Raw genomic sequence first — 21,623 nt, forward strand, 5'->3', positions numbered from 1 at the left:
CCCAACTCGACCCACTGCCGACCCAGGCAGTGTCTATTCATAAACATAGAATCAGCTGATCACTGTTTCGCTTTGCAGACCTTGATAAATCTTCTGCACTACATTTGTATTTCTGAGAGTGTAAAATAAATTATTCATGAAAAATAAAATAAAATTAATCATGGATCTGGTTGGTGAATGGCAGCTGAATGGTGTCTCTAGAAAAATAATCATGAAGTAACTGCCTGGTCCGTATCCCTGGATGTTCTGTGTCATCTATTAGGCTTATAGGCACATGTGCCTGTGATTTGGATCAATGAATAATGAACACAGGTGGGATAAAACACACTGATTTGTATCACAACAGAGCAAGGCGACAGATTACTCTGCCCTTTTAAAGGATGTGGAGGGCAAATCATTCCCCAACCCAATATTCGAACTCGAGCCCGGCTGGCTGGATGATAAGAGCGGCATGGCACTGCAGCGCATTTAACCCGCGCACTGCCACACAATTCGCTCGGCCAATGCAACGATGCTGGATTTCGCGCTGTGTGCTGCTGGACACTGCATTAAATAAAATTATTATTTTGGAGTGGATTAACCATTTGCTCTCAGAGACTGGCTGATAACACGATCTTTAATTGCTCCTGAAGCACAGAGGCATTTTCTCCAGCAGCTTAATTTTCTTGTGTGTTTGGGGTGGAGAAAGCATTTGGAATTATCTCAAAGGACATTATTTATAATATTTATATTGTAATGTCTTGGTAAAAGAGTTGCATTTTCACTCCTTATAAGCATCTGTAAAATTCTGTTTATTACGGGTTTAGACAGTTGTTTGACTGGCACTGTCTGACCGACCAAGCGTATGCCAATTGTATTAAAAAAACGCTGGCATAAGTCCAGTAAGTTAAGGGCAAGTTTTTTTATAAGTTAAAAGCATGCTGGAGCACATTGAAACATGCTGAAGTTCGCTGATATACGTTCTAATAAGCTGAGCTCCTCAAAAAACTTTGGGCATGCTGAAATATTTTCAACGAGTGCCAGCGTGTGACTCATACGTCCCGCACATGCGGGACATAAGTTGTAGGTAAGTTATGTGATTGTTGCCGCACGTTTCTTGTAATTTACACTTAAGTCTAAATGCGTCCATTAATGCTGGCCACTATTGGCTGAAAGCTGCGGTCCTTATGCAGAACGACTGTTTCATTCACACAGAATAAATTTGACCTGTTTGTTTCAGTCCAATTAACCATCACAGACAGACATGAATCCACATAAAGCTCCTGATTTTTGAAAATGACCTCTGAAAATACTTTCATTCATGGCTGGAAACGTAGCATTTTAAATCAAGTCCCTCAGTGGTTTTTCTGCTCCAGGTGCATTTCTCATGCTGGTGTCATGTGTTCTTATCACACAGAAGCGCTGTGATGATTTAAATTTTTAAAGTGTTTTAGAGAAATACAGCAAGACTAGTCTGACTGGGTGATGACGTACAGGACCCAAGGCAATTCTGTGGTGGTGTGGATGTGGTGAATTGCGGCAGCAGCATATGCTCCTAGACTTGACTTGACTTAATTGTTAGTATCAACAATTTGGATCGAGTGCTGTAGTTTTCTGTGTTAGAAAAAATAAATTTTAGTATACCAGTTTTTGTCAGCCATGGGGAACAGCCATGAGATCCTTTAACTTGTTTTGTCATTTTCTTTCAGAACACCTGTGATCGTTGTGCATGGCGGAGCGTGGGCCATACCGGATGAACTGTTCCAAGTGTCTGTTGATGGTGTAAAGGCCGCAGCACGCAATGGCTCCTCTGTGCTGAAAAATGGAGGAAGTGCTCTGGATGCTGTAGAATCAGCTGTGAGGAGTATGGAAGATAATGCTGTGTTTAATGCAGGTACACAGAAAAGTCTAAAATGAGCCATGAATTTGTCTTATAGCAGAGGAGGTTCTACATGTACAGACATAAACTCATAGGAATGCTAAATTGATTGCATTCATATAGAGCTTTTCCATCTATATCAGAAGCTCAAAGCGCTGGGTGAAAAGCCAGGTTACACCCTGTACAGGATGGCAGTCCATCACAGGGCCACTTATAGCCAGACAAAACACATCCACACTCTCACTCACACCTGCGGTCAATCTTAAAGTTTCCAGTTAACCTAACTGCATGTCTCTGAAAATGGGAGGAAGCTGGAGCACCCAGAGGACACCCATGCTAAGTCCATAAGTCCATACAGAAAGTGGGAAGTGACCCCAGGGCTTTCTTGCTGTGAGGCAACAGTGCTAACCACTACTCCACTGTGACACCCACAAACTAACATAGTTAATAAAATACATTAATTCATTTTATGTGCATGCTTATTCCAGTTAAGGAGACTATATCCCAGTGATCACTTGGTGAGAGGTGGTGTACACCTTGGAAAGGTCACCAGTCTATCGCAGGACTAGTAAATGTAATGATTATTGTTGATACGTAAGTGATGTACAAGCCCCAAGGCACACTGGTGCTGGTGCTTTTCTCTGTATTCTATAGTGTGAAGCAGATTAGTCTGAATCATACTAGGCAGGATGCCGGTCTGATACAGGTTAATTGTGTCCAAGAACACAGACAGGTAGCATGAGTGGGATTCAAACCCAGGTCGACATATGGGCAAACAAGCTGTTTTATCTACTAAGCTACCAGTCCTCCTTATTGTTTGTACTTGGATGAAAATCATTTGCAATTGCAGCCTCATCACCTAATGCTGAGTTTCCACAGTTGAGATGCTATGCTCAACCTGTACTGCAGACTCTTGCAGGCTCCTTCAGATACTGCTTGATTGTGGGTCTTTCCACTCTTACACTTGTCTTAGTCATATTGTGTTGAAGTCAGGTTACTGATTTTGCAATTGTGGAACATTTGATTTCTTTACCTTGAGAAGTATATTTGGTTGCTTTGGGAGTATGTTTTGAGTCATTACCCTTTTGCACTGTGATACACTGTCCTGTTAGTTTCTTGCCATTTGGCAGAATCTGAGCAGGTAGATTAGCCTTTTAGTCTTCAGAATTCACCATACTTCCATCAGCAGTCACATCAGCAGTGAACACCAGTAAACCAGTTTCTTTGGCCATAAGACATGCCCATGCCATAACATTGCCTCCACCATATTTGATAGACACTTAGGGTCACGAGCTGTTCCTTGCTTTAGCCATACTCTTCCCATCATGATGGGAAGTTCATCTTAGTTTCATCAGTCTACAGAATGTTGTTCTAGAACATGGCAGGTGTAGTTATGTTTTCTGGCATAGTCTGTTCTGGTCTTTCTGTTGAGTGTTATCATTGGTTTGCAGCTCGTCATAAACCCTCTCTATTTACATTGATGAAGATGTCTCTTAATAGTAGACTTTGACAATGAAACCAACCTCATCCAGTGTTCTTGATTAGGCTAGAACTCTTGAAGGTGATTTTCTTCACCAAAGAAAGGATTCCACAATCGTCTCCTTCAGCAGTCTCCTCTGCCTTTTTGTTTTGCTTAGTTCACCAGTCCATTCCTTCTTTTAAGAAAGTACCAAACTACTGATTTGGCCACTTCTAAAGTTGGTGCTGTATGATAGCTTTTTCTTCTAATTGTTATTCTTCTTTTGGCTCAATAATGGCCACCTTCACTTGTATCAAAAGGTCTTTGGACCTCATATTCAGTCAATCAACTTTTTTCTTGTATAGCGCCAAATCACAACAAACAGTTGCCCCAAGGCGCTCCACATTGCAAGGCAAGGCCATACAATAATTATGAAACACAGTCTACGTCTAAAGCAACATAACCAAGGGATGGTCCAGGGTCACCCGATCCAGCCCTAACTATAAGCCTTAGCGAAAAGGAAAGTTTTAAGCCTAATCTTAAAAGTAGAGAGGGTATCTGTCTCCCTGATCTGAATTGGGAGCTGGTTCCACAGGAGAGGAGCCTGAAAGCTGAAGGCTCTGCCTCCCATTCTACTCTTACAAACCCTAGGAACTACAAGTAAGCCCGCAGTCTGAGAGCGAAGCGCTCTAATGGGGTAATATGGTACTACGAGGTCCCTAAGATAAGATGGGACCTGATTATTCAAAACCTTATAAGTAAGAAGAAGAATTTTAAACTCTATTCTAGCATTAACAGGAAGCCAATGAAGGGAGGCCAACACGGGTGAGATATGCTCTCTCCTGCTAGTCCCCGTCAGTACTCTAGCTGCAGCATTCTGAACCAACTGAAGGCTTTTTAGGGAACTTTTAGGACAACCTGATAATAATGAATTACAATAGTCCAGCCTAGAGGAAACAAATGCATGAATTAGTTTTTCAGCATCACTCTGAGACAAGACCTTTCTGATTTTAGAGATATTGCGTAAATGCAAAAAGGCAGTCCTACATATTTGTTTAATATGCGCTTTGAATGACATATCCTGATCAAAAATAACTCCAAGATTTCTCACAGTATTACTAGAGATCAGGGAAATGCCATCCAGAGTAACGATCTGGTTAGACACCATGCTTCTAAGATTTGTGGGGCCAAGTACAATAACTTCTAATAACTAATATTGAGACTTCCCATGAACAGCTCACAAATACAAATTCAAAACATGCGGTAAAATCCAGACCTTTTATCTGGCCAGTGGCCAGTTCATGAAATTTTGGTGTAAACCCAGTTTTGCTGTTGGCATATGATTGTTCATTACAGGTAGGGTTAATCATAAAAGGAAAGCATAGATAAAATCAGACTCATGCCACAAAAGTAGTTTGAGTCCTATGGGGGCAGTCTTGTTGTTGTTCATTGTAATGAATTTCATTGTAGGATGTGGAGCAGCATTAAACACTGCAGGAGAGGTGGAGCTGGATGCCATTATTATGGATGGAAGAACACTTGGTGCTGGTGCCGTGGCTTCAGTGAAGAACATTGCTAACCCTGTGTCACTGGCGCGGACAGTGATGGAAAAGGTGCTTTTAATATTTTACTTTTGTTTGTTGCATAAGCAAGCAGTAGGGTACCATTGGGTTAATGGTTCAGATTATCTTCAAAAATATTTGGAATAACAAGGGCAATGGTCCTTTTTTCAGCATAAACTTGACAGAAAGTCACATAATTAAATCAAGAGTTGTGTTGATAATGACAAGGAAAAGCAATAATAATAAAAAATAATTTTACATTTGTCAACTGATCACATTTGAAGAAATTTACACTTTTTTTTATTCTGCCAGTTTGCCCTTATCTAAACAAACTCACAACACTGGTAACTCATTTATCAATTTCTTCATCCATTTATATTACTTTAGTTGTAATTTGAAGGATCCATTTTAAGATTTGTGTCACATTGTCAAGGAGCTATTTACAAAAGAAGTTTTAAATTCATAAAAAGTATGTTATTGCTGAGAAAATGAAATTGTAGTGTGTGATTTTTATGCTTTTACTTTTTGTAAGGTGACCTTGGGTGACTTGAAAGGCGCCTCCAAATAAAATTTATTCTAATTATTATTATAAAAAATTATCTTACATAATGAAAAGTAAAAAAAAAAAAAAAAAAAAAAAAAAAATGGACAAAATGCTGTTTTTTTTGTGATGAAATTTTTATTTATTTGACTTTGCAAAATTGGATAAAATACTGTTTAAGAATGGATAATATTTAAAGAACCCTCCTTCATAATCATTTGAGAGGCAGTGGTGTCCTCAAAACCCAGTTTTCAGAGTCACAATACCTTTGTTCATTGTTTAAAGAAAAAAACCATGAAATTGCTCTCAAAAGTAGGTTAGGAATGCATGTCAGTGTAGTATGCCGGGTCAACAATAAGTAGAAGTGGTGACATGCATGTATTTTGAACTTTACGGTGATAGTTATCAGTAAGAAAGTCTACAAAGTCTACAAAGTACAATGTTGCGTATTTTATATCTAAACTTTTGTTGTTGTTGTTGTGTTTACATGTTTTCCACCATGCAAATTTCAAGACCACGTTATATTGACGGGTAAAGGTGCAAACTTGTTTGCGGAGAGCATTGGTGTGGCCACCGAACCCACTGATAAACTGGTGTCTGAGTTACTGTTAAGGATTTTATATATATATATATGTTATCACTGTTAAACATTTGTACCTTTTGTCTTCTTTCTGATGAGAACGGTGTTGTGCTGTTTGCACTTAAACCCGAGAATGTACGTGTTATTCAACCTTGTTGGAGCTGGATGTACTTATTATTATTATTACACAACTTGTTTTCGTAGCCGCTAACAACTGGGAGTAAAAGAACTGAAGGTTGAATTTTGACTGATTGTGATGTGATGCTTAGTGTTCCAGGCAGATGCAGAACAGCTGATAACTGCAACAGACGAACGAGATGTGCTGACCTCCGACGATAAGAGTAAAGAAAGAAACTGTTTTTCCTTACAGCTGCGCTTATTGACGTATGTGTTTATGTTACGGGAAGAAACTTGTCTCGCGTTGTCCCCCCCCCCCCCTTAGGACAAGTTTTATGATGTGATGAGGGATTCACTAATAAAAAGAGCGAAGCGCAGGCCAGACTTTAGTGTAGCTTTGGTGTACAGCCTGGCCGCACTCCGCGCGTAAAATTTGACTTTCTGTCTCACTGGTGTTTCTTGACTCTGTTTGTCTTATCAAAGGTTTTAAGAATGTTTGGAGGAGAAAATACCCAACATTGACTGGGGGCTCGTCCGGGATGAAAGTACAGCATGTTGTGTTCAGCAGAACACAAACTCCTCCCTGTGAACCAGTAAGCAAGTCTAAAACCATGCGATTTTGCATCACCATGGTACGTAAAGCATCTATTTCAGTGTTTTGAGCTGCTACTATTTTTTTTTTAGTTACATTCATGAACAGACCCAATCGATAATTCAGAGTTTCAATCATTAATGAATTTTTTCCCACTCCTATCCAGGGGAACAATGAATGTGCTATTTTATCTCCTACAGACCACAATTTTTTGGTCCTTTAGTACATCCGAGCCCCACATGTGATTATGTGGTAACACATCTGGGTATATCAATCTCCTCCGTCTGGTGCTGCCATTCTTCTCTGTGGAGGTCCTACCACATATGTATGGTCAGTCACCTGGGTAGGTGCACACACACCACCCCAATTTGGTGGGAGACTCATGTACAGTCTGGAACCATAAAGCCAATAGATGTCATCATACACCAGAATACCATTTACAGGTGGTAGCAAAAACTTACTAACATAAGCACATGATTCATCCGTTCCCCATGGACAGGAGCCTGTATAATTACATCCCCGTCCAATGTGATGAAGATAAGTACCATCCACATATTATGTTTTGGTTAGGCTTAAATTATTTGATAAAACATACGTTTGGGTACACAGACGTTTCTTAATTTTACCTACATTTTTATTCCCTGTCCCGTAAAAGCAAATTGGGAATGGCCGTTGTGATGACAATTTAACGTGATGATATTTTTGCGTTTCCCTTCAGTCTAGTCAATGGAGCAGCACTTGGGCACGCTTGTACGTCCTCTGTTGAAATCCCTATCATATAAGTGGTTGCACTGAGGCAAGTGGTGTTACATCTTATCAGATTTGCTGAGAACTGCTGCCCCCGAAATACAGTTTGATTATGCATCCGTATGATAAGACATTCTGTCACCCTAGCAGGGTACGGTTTAGCCGTCAGAGCTGGGTGTGTTGAGGATATAGGTATTTGCGAACAAACATAACAATTAGTAACGTAATTCCATAGCCAATAAATGAACATATCTGTACCACATATTAGTATGGTATATATGAGGGTGTCCATCTGTCTCATTCACATTATGAATAAACCTCTTCTGACGTTGCTTGCGTTGTTCTCTGGCTTGGTCCACAGTGAGCTGCAATTCTTGGGTCAACCACCAGGCCAGGACTCCGAGGAGCACGAAACACACTAAGATCACAACGCAACCGACTGCCCTACCAACAGTCCGGCAGCGGCGGCGCTGAGCACGCCGCTCCGGGGTCTGCTGTAGTTCAGTCATGATTGCTAGGATACAGTGTTGTTAACCACCTCACCTAATAGTGCAAGGATCTCCCTGCTTCACTGGCATTGAGACAATCTATTGCTAATTAAATAGACTCCCTTTGTAGCCAGACTTCCCCTTCCACTGTGGAGGCCGCCAACACACGCTGTATCTTACAGTGATGTATCCATGTTGATCTCTCCGCTATCTTTACTGCAGTTGGTGTTGTTAACAGCACTTGGTATAGACCTTCCCAACGAGGACTGGACTCTGATGAACACCCAGTCTCCTGGCTAGACTACTGGAAGGCCGTCCTGTGGAAGATCAAAATTATTCGGCAGTAAATGTGTTTAAGTTATCTCTTTCTGTGTTAATGTCTTTTTCATAAAATTTGCTAATGTTTGTTCCTCATCTGCTGTTTTAGTATCCATGTCAAAATTGGTAGACGATATGGTCGTCCATAAAGTATCTCAAATGGTGTTAACCCTGATGGTGTTGGTGTTATTCTCATATACAATTTTACTAGGTCCAACATTCAATCCAGGTTCGTTTTGTCTCTTCTATACATTTCCTTAATCTTATTTTTATTGTGCCCTTTGTCCTTTCCACTAATCCGGCACTGTGTGGATGATAAGCACAATGATTTTTGAGATTGACCTGTAGCGCTTCTCCTACGTATTGCACTATTGTATTAACAAAATGCGCTCCATTATCTGAATAGACTGTTTCTGGTATTCCAAAAATAGATTGCAATTGCGATATCATACCCCCTGATGGGACATGCGTCACGCCATGGCTCATAATAGCTGCCCATTTAAACATATTTTTTGGCAATATGGGTTTCTTTTGTGGTCATATCCGGAGGGGTGTCATATAGGAGAAAAATAGAAAGAGCTGTTGCCGCCTTTGCGGTTTTGTCAGCAACGTCATTTCCTTTTGAAACACTGTCAGAGCCTTTGGTGTGAGCCGCACATTTGCATATAGCAATTTGGTTAGGCAATTTCACAGCTTTCATTAGTGCAGTCAGGAGAGTGGCATGAGTCACTGGCTTTCCAGATGATGTCACCATTCCACGCTCTTCCCACAGTTTTGCAAACACATGCACTGTGCTAAAAGCGTACTGGCTGTCTGTATAAATTGTTACAGCCGTACCTTTAAACAGATAGCAAGCTGCAGTTAAAGCAACTAATTCAGCTGCTTGTGCTGAAAATGAGGATGGCAATGAAGCAGAATCCAATACTTCTGAATTTGTGACAACAGCATATCCAGATTGTGTTTGTCCATAAGCGTTTTTAGTGGAAGAACCATCCACATACGCAATTGTACTGTTTGGAATGGGTGTGTCCTGGAGGTCTGGGCGTGCTTTCGTCTACATCAAGACAATTGTGCGGCTCACCATCCTCAGGTAAGGGTATCAATGTGGATGGATTCAATGTTGTACAGCGCTCTACCGTAAGATGTGGTTGTGATAATAGCAAGGACATACACGAAATATGTCTTGCTGGGGACAAAAGGCTCATGTTTGTCTGCAACAGAAGTGCAGAGACTGTATGTGGAACTTTCAGTGTCAACTGATGGAATAGAACAACATTACTGCTACTTTGAACAGCCATAGAGGCTGCAACAACAGCCTGTACTCATGGTGGTAAAGCACTTGCCACTGCATCCAATTTAGATGAGTAGTAGGCAACTGGTCTCAATTTTGAGCCATACACTTAAACCAAAACACTAGTCATGAACTTATTCTTACAATCAACTGTTTGAATGAATGGTTTACTATAATCTGGTAGTGCCAAAACTGTGGATGACACTAATGTTTGTTTTACTTTTACAAAGGCTTCCTCAGCATCTTTGTTCCATTCCAACACGGTTGACATTGAAATATCATCCTTGTACATCAAATCAGAAAGTGGACTAGTCAGTTCTGCATAGCAGGGAATTCATGCCCTGCAGTAATTAGTCAGTCCAAGAAATGACATCATCTGCTTTTTGGTTTGTGGTTTTGGAGCGTGCAAAATTGCTTCCTTCCTGTCAGACAGGATCGTGCGCCCTGTGGCTGATAATTCATGTCCTAAATATTTTACTTTATCCCTACACAACTGAACTTTGTTTTTACTCACTTTGTGGCCATTGTCAAATAAGAAACATAATAATGACACTGTGTCAGTTATGCAGTTTTCTCGTGTGTCAGAGGCAATCAGAATGTCATCAACATACACTAACAGTTGGCTATCTGCCGGTGGAACGAAATTGGCTAAACATGCTGACATGACTTGAGAATAAATACTTGGGCTCTCTGCGTAACCCTGCGGTAATCTGGTGAATGTATATCGTTGTCCTTTAAAGGTAAAAGCAAACCAGAATTGACTATCTGGGTGTACTGGTACAGAAAAAAAAAAAAAAAATGCATTACTGATATCTATTACAGAAAAACAACTAGAATTTAATCTCAATGAGCTTAACAGTGTGTGCGGATCTGGTACACATGGTGCTCTTTTAATCACAGCAGCATTTACTGCCTGCAGATCTTGAATCATTCTCCACCCCACTGAGGGCGGAGCCTTTTTTTTTACAGGAAATATGGGTGTGTTACATGGTGAATCTGGACATGGCACTATTACTCCTGCTGTTAATAAATCCTCTATTACTGGCCTGATTCCGTCAATTGCATCAGGTTTCAATGGATACTGTCTTACACATGGTCTGTATTCTGTTTTTGGTCTTATAACTACAGGTTGTGCATTTTTTATCAGTCCTACGTCTGAAGGACCTGTTGTCCACAATCCTGATGGTACAGAAGAGAGAAGATCATCCTCTTCAGGACTCAACTGAAACACTCAGGATTGTGAAGTGGACACATCAATGTGTGTTCCAGCTGTCAGCACCAATGAGACATTAACTGGCACTTTATACAATTTAGTTGATGGACTGAACTCCGTTCGTGGTCCAACTCTGCTCCAATCAGTGGCTGACAAAGCTGTTATGACTGTCAGTCCCAATTCTTGCCATTCTGTCAAATATGGTTTACAAAGTGACACATGTAATGGCATACCTGTGAATCTCAATTTTAAAACATCTTCAGTGGCACCTGTTACTGTTATGACAGCTGTTGAGTTGCCATCATGAATCAAATCGGTCATTGTCAGCTTCACAGGTGAAATATTTTTCAATTTGTTTTCATACACTGGTGTTCCTGGCAATATGCCACTATGGACTCTAAATACACTCGCAAATTTGCATCTAAACTCTATCCATGGTTCTCCTTCTTTCTGAGTTGTCCTGGTCATTTCAGTATAATTTATCTTTGGTCCTAACACACCTTTTGCCCGTGTAACCATAGCTTCCACTCTTGTTTCTAAGACTAGATCATCATGTGTCAGTGGTACGCCTTGTTGGTCTGCAGGATTCCAGTCTCCGCGTACCTGACTCCATTTAGGGCCACATGCTTTCATCCACACCTGTTGGACTTCAGGTCCACTAAGGTGGTAAGAACTTCTAATGTTTTCTATATCCTGCATAAATCCCTCAATATCGACATGTGGCGATGGCATCATGTCGACTGCTGCTTTGATATCATCAGCATCCCATGTTCGATATACGAGCATGGTTGTTCGATATCCTGCTGTTCCTGCACGAGGATTTGGTACTTCTATCATAGGATAGGCACCTCCCTGGTCACTGTGTTCCACCATGGGAGGGGCTGTAGGCACTTTCGCTTGACTGCGTGTTTGTGGTTTTTCTGGTTTTTCTGGTTTTTCACTTTTTACCTTAGGTTTTACTGCTAAATCATACTGTGGTGGCGGTACATCGTCATCCTCTGGTAGAGGAGATAAAGGTGTTGTTGTCACCGACGATCCAGCCAGCGGATCGTCGGTTACAGATGAAGCAATGGAAGAAACACAAGAACTATGCAGCTGGAGTAGTGGAAAATTTTAATTCTAAATGGTATGTACCTTCAAGTCTGTATGTGGCTTAATTTGTGACTGTGTGATTACGTATGCTCCCCTGAAATCATCCGCTTGCAGTGTACTGTAAAAAAAAAAGTCCCCCAAAGTTTACAGTAGAATCAAAGGTATGCCCGCAATGATCAGCATCTCAGTGTTCTCACATCATCTATTTCAGATGAGATGAATGTGGTTAATTAAAAAAAAGCAATAAATACATTTTAAAAAGCTGTTATGTGAAGAATTTCTTTGGCATCCAGCAATAATGTAAAAAAAAAGCAAGCAAACAAACAAACAAAAAAAAAACCCTTGCAATGTCTTTTTTTTTTTTTTATTAATTTTTTATTAATCCTTTTAGGGCCCATGATACTGTTGGTGCTGTTGCTGTTGACTGTGCTGGTAACGTTGCATGTGCCACATCAACCGGAGGGATCCATCAGAAAATGACTGGCCGAGTCGGTGATTCTCCCATCATTGGTCTGCTTTCATTTACTCATCACTTTACCAAACACATTTTTATACTGCTGGCATCCTTACTGGCTGTATCTCAATGACAAAACTGTCATACTGTTTAATGAACAGGAGACAAGAAAAGGTACATAATTTACTTTATGGCACCACTGACAACCCAGTAAAATTATTACCCCCGCCAGCCAATAGAGGAGGGCAGAGGTTAAGGAATTGATCCATTTTTATCCCCTCGCTGGCCTGAATGACCGAATGTTGTGTTGTGGCAATTTCCGTTGGTCTGTCTGTCCATCCCAAAAAGGGTATAAGCTTTCTGAAATCAACTCCTCTCACACTTTTAGGAGGAATTTTGTAAAATTTGGAACAAGAGCTTGTTATATGTTGGTAATATGCATTTTTTCATATATCATTTTAGTTGGGCTCATTTTACTAGAGTTATAGCCCTTGATTAACAAAGCTAGACTTCATCAGTTTCATGCTTGGGTGCCTGCATTCTGAAATCAACTCCTCTCACATTTTTAGGAGGAATTTCATGTAACCTGGTACAAATCCTTGCCATAGGTTAGTAATACACATATTGTGATATTGTACAAGATTGACACATTTTGGCAGAGTTATGGCCCTTGATTAACAAACCTAGACACTGCCAGTTTCATGAGTTCATGCTTGCATTCTGAAATCAACTCCTCACACATTTTTAGAAGAAATTTTGGGAAACTTGGTACAATTCTTTGAAATGTTATCAGAATGTAGCAAGCACTTGTACTAAAGCAGAAGTTGCCAGCAGGGGATATTTTGCTCTCAGAGCACTCTTGCACCTCTTTAAATAAAGAAAAAAGTAGGTTGCAGATGTTCCTCAAAATGTACCTTTGATCACTTTCAATTTTTTAAACATTGTGGCCCAGGTTTCCTTTGATTTTATTCTTTAGCTATTCTTTGTTGCTGTATGGTGTTGTCTTGGTGACTTTGAACTCAAGTCTGTGGCCACTAGACATGATTCTAAGTATTTAAAGGGGTTAAACTATTCAGAAAAGTCTTCTTATCAGTGTTCAAAAATCTTCAGCAGGACTCATTCAGTGTAGTACAGTCTTGATTGGTGATTTTAAAAAGGAGAGCAATTCAACAGTGCACACAGTTGACACCAGAAATGCTCTGATCTAACACTAGAGTGTGTCCGCCTTTTATTCTGTTGGGACTGTGGCTTTCATGTAGACACCTGAGACGGGATTGTCTGACGGAATAAATATGGGGAAGGGTACAGAAATATTTTTGCTGCTTTGAAGATCCCAATGAGCACAGTGGCCTCTATCATCCATAAATGGAAGAACTTTGGATCCACCAGGACTCTTCCTAGAGCTGACCACCTGTCTAAACTGAGTGATTGGGGGAAAGATTGAACTCTTTGGCGTGAATGCCAGGCATCATGTTTGGAGGAAACCAGGCACCGCTCATCACCTAGCCAATACCATCTCTACAGTGAAGCATGGTTGTGGCAGCATCATGCTGTGGGGATGTTTTTCAGTGGCAGGAACTGGGAGACTAGTCAGGATTGAGGAATAAATGAAGGCAACAATGTACAGAGACATCCTGGCTGAAAACCTGCTCCAGAGCGCTCTTGACCTCAGACGGGAGTGACTGCTCATCTCTCAGCAGGACAATGACCCTAAGCACACAGCCAAGATATCAAAGGAGCGGCTTCAGGACAACACTGTGAATGTCCTTGAGTGGCCCAGCCAGAGCCCAGACCTGAATCCGATTGAACATCTCTGGAGGGATCTGAAAATGGCTGTGCACCGACGCTCCCCATCCAACCTGATGGAGCTTGAGAAGTGCTGCACAGAGGAATGGACAAAACTGCCCAAAGATAGGTACACCAAGCTTGTGGCATCATATTCAAGAAGACTTGAGGCTGTAATCGCTGCCAAAGGTGCATCAACAAAGTATTGAGGAAAGGGTTGAATATTTTTGTACATGTGATTTGTTAGTTTTTTATTTTTAATAAATTTGCAAAAATTTCAAAAACAAACAAACAAAAACTTTTCATGTTGTTTTTAATGGGCAGTTTGAGTAGAATTTTGAGGCTAAAAATGAATTTACTCCATTTTGTAATAGGGTAGTAATATAACAAAATGTGGAAAAACTGAAGCACTGTGAATACTTTCCAGGTGCACTGTACTCGTATAATATCATGAAACAGTTCAAGGAATCTGGAGGAATTTCAGTGTGTTAAGGGCAAGGACTCAAGCCTAAGATGACCATCTAAATTGGACCATCACACAGTGAAAATGTGTAGTGTCGTCAGAGGAATCAGTAACCCAGATCTGTTTTGGAAGAAATGGACACCATGTGCACTGGGCCAAACACGTAAAGGTCCATCCAGTGTTAAAACCAAGAAGTCCAAAAGTCTGAGTCTGTCATGAAATGGGGTTGTGTCAGTGCTCTTGGCAAAGGTAATTTGTACTTCTGTGGTGGTAGCATTAATGCAGAAAAGTACACTGGGAACTTGGGAATGCTGCCTTAGACATATTTTCCAGGGATGTCCATGCATGTTTCAACAAGACAACACAAATCCACATTCTTCACACATTACAAAGGCATGTCTGTGGAAGAAGAGAATAGGAATACTGGACTGGGGTGCCAGCAGTCCTGGCCTGTCCCCGAATGAAAATGCGTGGAGAATTTTAAAACAAGAAGTGGAACAACAATGACCCAGTGTCGCAAACCAAACGGTCTCCCCTAAAAATGGGTCCCCCCCCACCTTCACTGCGCATGCGTCACTTTGTAGCATCAGCAGTGAATCACCAATTATCGCCTCATTTCTGCTTAAAACTGACTTTAGAATGATTTAAGAGGTTTTACTTTGTCATCTGATGGTTAATAATCATATTATACATAATCTGATCGCTCCCCCGTCTTTTATTATGAAATAATGCTGAATTTATGTGGAAATGATTGATGTACCAAAGCTTCAGATATCTGTCACTGAAATAGGTGATGACTTGATTTGAAGCAGAAACAAGGTGATAATCAGTGAATTGCTGCTGATGCTCTGAAATGACGCATGTGCAGTGAAATAAGGGGGACCGTTTTTTAGGGGTGACCATTCATTCGGCGACACCAGTAGTGGTGCATAATTTACGACATTTGGAGGAGGAACAGGACAAAGCAAAACCTGAAAAAAAAATTAAATGCTTGATCTCTTCAATGCCAGAATGTCTTGGGTTCATATTGTCTGCAATAAAATAAGAAAATGTAACAATCACTTTTGCTTTTTCAAAACTATCCCAACTTTTTGTAACTTTGGTTTGTGTAAAATTTACATTGCAAAATTGAATAATTGAATTAGATTTTTTAACAGCTTCTCCCCAAATAATATATCAGTATTTGCCTTCATTCATAATCTTCCTTCAGAATTCTCTCCCATTCCAGAAACACTGTGGCTGACAAAACTGATAGGAAGTTAATTTGCTGCCAAGTGCTGTTAATAAATAGCAGACTACATAGCCACAATTACTCGATGCATGTGTCCTTCATCCTAGTAATAAAACAAAAAAAATCTCAAGGTGAACTTTGATTCCACACAGTCCTTTGTCCTACACATTAATGTCAACGTCAGTGCTTTATTATGTCCCCGAAGGGCAAATATTGTTCAGCTAACACTTTTAAATATGCACACATACGTTCATCCAATTTAAAACTTATTTTAAATCCAGTAATCAAAAAAGAGCTTATAATAAAAAGCACATCATAATTATATAAACTTAATGAAATGGCCTATTACAGCTGGGATAAAATAATTCATGAATGTATTTATTTTGCATCTTGGAATTCTGTATTTTCTAAACACCTGAAAGTCACTGAGAGGAATTACAAAGAATGCTTTTGTTTTCATCTATGGAATGTCTTGAAGATTAGACCATTCTGTCTATGGCAGATGTAGAAACATTGATTCATGCTTTTGTTTCTTTGAGAATTGATTACTGTAATGTCCTATTTTTTTGGTTGCCATATATACTCTACAAAAATATAAACGCAACACTTTTGGTTTTGCTCCCATTTTGTATGAGATGAACTCAAAGATCTAAAACCTTTTCCACATACACAATATCACCATTTCCCTCAAATATTGTTCACAAACCAGTCTAAATCTGTGATAGTGAGCACTTCTCCTTTGCTGAGATAATCCATCCCACCTCACAGGTGTGCCATATCAAGATGCTGATTAGACACCATGATTAGTGCACAGGTGTGCCTTAGACTGCCCACAATAAAAGGCCACTCTGAAAGGTGCAGTTTTATCACACAGCAAAATGCCACAGATGTCGCAAGATTTGAGGGAGCGTGCAATTGGCATGCTGACAGCAGGAATGTCAACCAGAGCTGTTGCTCGTGTATTGAATGTTCATTTCTCTACCATAAGCCATCTCCAAAGGGGTTTCAGAGAATTTGGCAGTACATCCAACCAGCCTCACAACCGCAGACCACGTGTAACCACACCAGCCCAGGACCTTCACATCCAGCATGTTCACCTCCAAGATCGTCTGAGACCAGCCACTCGGACAGCTGCTGAAACAATCGGTTTGCATAACCAAAGAATTTCTGCACAAACTGTCAGAAACCGTCTCAGGGAAGCTCATCTGCATGCTCGTCGTCCTCATCGGGGTCTCAACCTGACTCCAGTTCGTCGTCGTAACCGACTTGAGTGGGCAAATGCTCACATTCGCTGGCGTTTGGCACGTTGGAGAGGTGTTCTCTTCAACTCTATGCGAAGGAGATGTGTTGCAGTGCATGAGGCAAATGGTGGTCACACCAGATACTGACTGGTATCCCCCTCAATAAAACAAAACTGCACCTTTCAGAGTGGCCTTTTATTGTGGGCAGTCTAAGGCACACCTGTGCACTAATCATGGTGTCTAATCAGCATCTTGATATGGCACACCTGTGAGGTGGGATGGATTATCTCAGCAAAGGAGAAGTGCTCACTATCACAGATTTAGACTGGTTTGTGAACAATATTTGAGGGAAATGGTGATATTGTGTATGTGGAAAAAGTTTTAGATCTTTGAGTTCATCTCATACAAAATGGGAGCAAAACCAAAAGTGTTGCGTTTATATTTTTGTTGAATGTAGTAACATCGAAGTTCTTCAAATGGTTCAAAATCCTGCAGCCAGAGTTCTAACAGAGAGAAGAATGTTCGACCATTACCCCAGTTTTTACCGCCTTTCTTTGTCTTAATGTTCCCATGAGATCCGATTTTGTTATTAACATGTAAAACCCTGCATGAACTAGTGCCTCTCTATCTGGCAGATCTAATTAAACCGTATGTTCTGGCCCATGTTCTGTATTCTCAGGATACTGTGTGTTCCAAAGGTAAAGAAGTCAGCAGGTAACAGATCTTTTTCTTATCTGGCATATTTTCTGTGGATTAGTCCCCAATGTGGATTTATTTAAATCCATATTAAAGATTCACCTGTTATCTTTGTCTCATACCTGATATGGAGTTAGGTGTATTGAATCATTGTCTTTCCTTCCAACCTCAGTTATTCCATTACATTCTCACTGCGTCCAAATTCTTGGGATTGTTAGTGAAGTATACCACTCAGTTGCGGGTGAACACATTAGCTCTATTTCCTGGTGGCCAAATAGGAGTTCCTATTTGGCCACAAATAGGAGTTCCTATTTGGCCACAAATAGGAGTTCCTATTTGGCCACAAATAGGAGTTCCTATTTGGCCACCAGGTGGCAACCTTCAGCCGGAATGGCTTGCCACACTGCACTCAAACTTAAAAAGGACTCTTTACCCTGTTATGGGAGCAAATTCTGCAAGTTTCATGAAAATCAGGAAGTTGCCAGTTTACCCTATTTGGCCTCTTCGCGAAGTGGTCCAACAAAAACAGTGCATAAAGGGTCAATACCAAAACCAGCCACAAAACTCTCTTTACCACAGACACTAGAGATTCTGAGTAACAATATGAGCAATATTTCATCACTTTTCACTTAAAGCGCATAGAGAAATCATTTTGTGAAAAAAAGTGATAATTTTGCATTTTGGTGGCAAAAAGCGCCTCCTATACTTGTGCACCCAAAGTCAACCTCCAAAATTTTCATCAAAATCAAAATAAGAGCTCCTAATCTATCATTACATGCATAAAAGACCTTGGCTGACTAAGGGCGCAGGCCACACTGCCCCTGTGAAAATGTGCACAATTACAAAAAATATTGATATGCAGTGCCACCTATGAGCTGTCCCTGAGTCAGCCGCCAAAATTTTCATGTTTTTGGTGAGTCCATACCCGATGGACTTATGAAAATCAATTTGGCTTACTCAGGGCGCACGGAAATATGAGCATTTGAAAACCTAAATTTTGTGATTTTGCCATTTTGGCTCATTTTGACCCCAAATTTCCAAGACCCCCTAAAAAAAAAAGTGGACCCTATCAAGGATTTTTAAAAATGTAATTTTTGTTCCTTTCAAACATATCTACCCATAAAAAAATTTGGGGACAAGTCTAAAGGGGTCATGAATCACCCTCCAACATAAACCTACCTGATACTTATAAAAACTGGTTCTTAATGACTCAGCGTTTGTTGCCATAAGACTCAAATGCATTACAAATTCTTATATTTTAGTTGCGTCAGGAAGGGCATCCAGCATAAAGACTGTGCCAATTCAACATGCAGATCCACCTTGGATTTGCTGTGGCAACCGCGAGTGAAAACAAGGGAGCAGCCGAAGGGATTTTTATTTATATATTGTAGTTTCACAGTGATGTTCACAGTAAACATCTTAAACTTACCTGGTGACTCCTGAATGTTTACTGTTTAACTATTTATTTGAAGGTTTATTTTGAACATAATAAAAGAAATAAATGCGGAGTGATTTGTCAGTAAGACATACTTGAGAGTTCCTCTTTTGTCACCACATTTTGAAGCTTCATAGATCCTTTTGTCCATCCACTGCCCATCTATCTAATCCTCTTCTAGAACTAAGACGTGATATTTATGTGGTAGCTGTGGAAGGTCTGGAGTGTACTGAGAACTTCTGGACAGCATCGTGTGGATGGAGTCTGTGGATAGTTCCTTCTATGACAGACATGGAGTTGATTGCCAACTCACCAAATGTGGTCCATTTGTTGGCACTATTCACATTTAGACACTGTTTTGGATTTTTTTTTTTTTTAAAGGATGCTTTGTGGATTAATTTATATATACTACGTGTATTTTACTCTGCCAATCCATGCATTAATGGCAGAGTTAAGCATTAATGATGGTGTATCTAATACCGAGATAAACTGTGACTTCTAATACTGTTTTACTGCTTTTGAAAGATGATGACAGTGTTTGAGTTTATTTTTTTATTCATTCATTTTTCGTGCGTTCATGAGTTTGTGATCCTTGAATTTACCCAGCAGCGAAAAGTGAAAGTTAAAGCTGGTTTATCAGAATCTGACAGTGTAATCTGATGTAGCTGCGTCTGAATCAACATTAAAAGTTATTGGTTATTTGTAAGAAAGATACATGTTTTAGCAGTTTATCAGTTTAGCGTCATAAAAGATAACTTTTCAGTTATCAGATTAATGGTTATCGAAGCTAACTTTTTGGTTAGCTGTGCCCACCACTGCCCCTGGACTCTATATGTGGATGGTTGCTTAGCTGCAACATTTCTGTCTTTGTATGGGTGATGATTCTTTGTTGTGCTTTTGTTTTGTTATTTTGTTAGTCACTGTGGCCAAAGCATGTTGTCACCCTAGGGAGTCTGGTCTACTTGAGGTTTCTTCCTGGTTACCAATGTCCTTACACAAGCTCCCCCTCGCCAAACAGTTCTGCTACTTTTATGGTGTAAACAGCTAGTATGTTGCTTTGTATATGGAACGGCATTCAAAATATGGCCCAATATGGCGGCCCAAGCTCCTTGTGACTTTTTTGTACACTGAATGGTGATCTCTGCTCTAGTGTTTTTAATATCTCTGGTTCCACCCCTAATTACACTTGGGAAAGCAGGATGTGAGATGGCTTCAAAATATTAACACCTTTTTTTCCTGTGCTCTCTTGTAAATAAGGCTGTGGAGGATACGCAGACAACTTTCGCGGTGCAGTGTCTTGTACTGGCCACGGGGAGTCCATTCTTAAAGTCACCCTGGCCAGTCGCATTCTTTCACACATGGACCGAGGTTAAGTGTCTCAGAGTTTTCTAACATAAAACTCCATGCAGTATATTATTTGGGACTATTTTAAATTTTCACTGCTCTGCTCTTATTTGGTTAAGTGCAACCTTTATATTAATTTCACATTAACAGGCTTTTTACCGGGGGGGGGGGGGGGGGGGGGGGGTATAATGCCTGACATTTAAATGGCACAATAAAGTACGTTTCCAAAGACTGTTTACATATGAGGTCATAAACACGGAAGTTGGCCATATCTGAGACATCCATATTCTTCACAGTAAACAGAATCGAACGAAAATGTAAAAACAAAAAAATATCAGCCCGTACTGCTCTACTGTCACTGGCCTGGTCATGGGAGAGAAGGTGGGAAATATAGAGAGGAAGTATCCCTGGATCCATGTGGGAGACCAGGGGATGATGAATAAATTCTGGCTTGCTAACATCCAGGACCTATATACCACTGGCCTGGACCCGTTGACTTGTTGAAGGTGGCCTGTGCCAGTGTCTTAGAGGCAACCACTAAATTCACCATGGAGACTGACCATTTGCAGCTTCTGGCAGGACAGCACAACCACTGAAACACCTCTTTGATGACTATGTGGACACTTTTGCTCCCAGAGGTGATGAGTGTCAGGACACTGAGCTGGTGCAACATGTCACTGAGACTGGCTCAGCTCAGTCCATCAGGCTGCAAACCCATTGACTGATCTCCATTTCTACCCAAGCACTGAAGAATTGCTCTGTAAATCTTTTGTTGCAGAGACAAGTTTTACATTGTGTTTACATTGAAGGTGTCTCCAACATGTCAGACTTCCGGGTTTAAAATTTCAGAGTGTAAATGATCTGTAGTCATCACAGTGATCCTTACCCTGCAGCCTTATATGCTCCATGTATTGTGTCTCATGACCTGATTTTTGCTTTTTCAGGTAAATCAGTAGCAGAAGCTTCAGCATTGTCTCTGTAGTACATGGGAGAACGTGTTTGTGGTGCAGGAGGTGTCATTGTCGTTTCTCCATCAGGAGAGTGGGCGGCCACGTTCACCACCCAGCGTATGGTTTGGGCAGCAGTACAACATAATGATCTGTGGTATGGGATCAA

At 40.5% G+C, this 21,623-nt stretch overlaps 1 protein-coding gene across 1 annotated transcript; it reads left to right on the top strand.

Moving 5' to 3' along the window:
• Positions 1–1,685: 1,685 nt before the first annotated feature.
• si:dkey-103j14.5 (isoaspartyl peptidase/L-asparaginase) lies at positions 1,686–21,571 on the top strand. The gene is made up of 8 exons (XM_034185522.1): positions 1,686–1,873; positions 4,788–4,930; positions 5,220–5,223; positions 5,934–6,021; positions 11,821–11,892; positions 12,250–12,368; positions 20,421–20,531; positions 21,452–21,571. Exons 1-8 carry the CDS (start codon positions 1,846–1,848, stop codon positions 21,487–21,489), a joined length of 603 nt encoding a protein of 200 aa, XP_034041413.1. The 5' UTR covers positions 1,686–1,845; the 3' UTR covers positions 21,490–21,571.
• Positions 21,572–21,623: the final 52 nt, after the last annotated feature.

This window comes from Thalassophryne amazonica, chromosome 13, assembly GCF_902500255.1.
Source record: "Thalassophryne amazonica chromosome 13, fThaAma1.1, whole genome shotgun sequence".
Lineage (NCBI taxonomy): Eukaryota > Metazoa > Chordata > Actinopteri > Batrachoidiformes > Batrachoididae > Thalassophryne > Thalassophryne amazonica.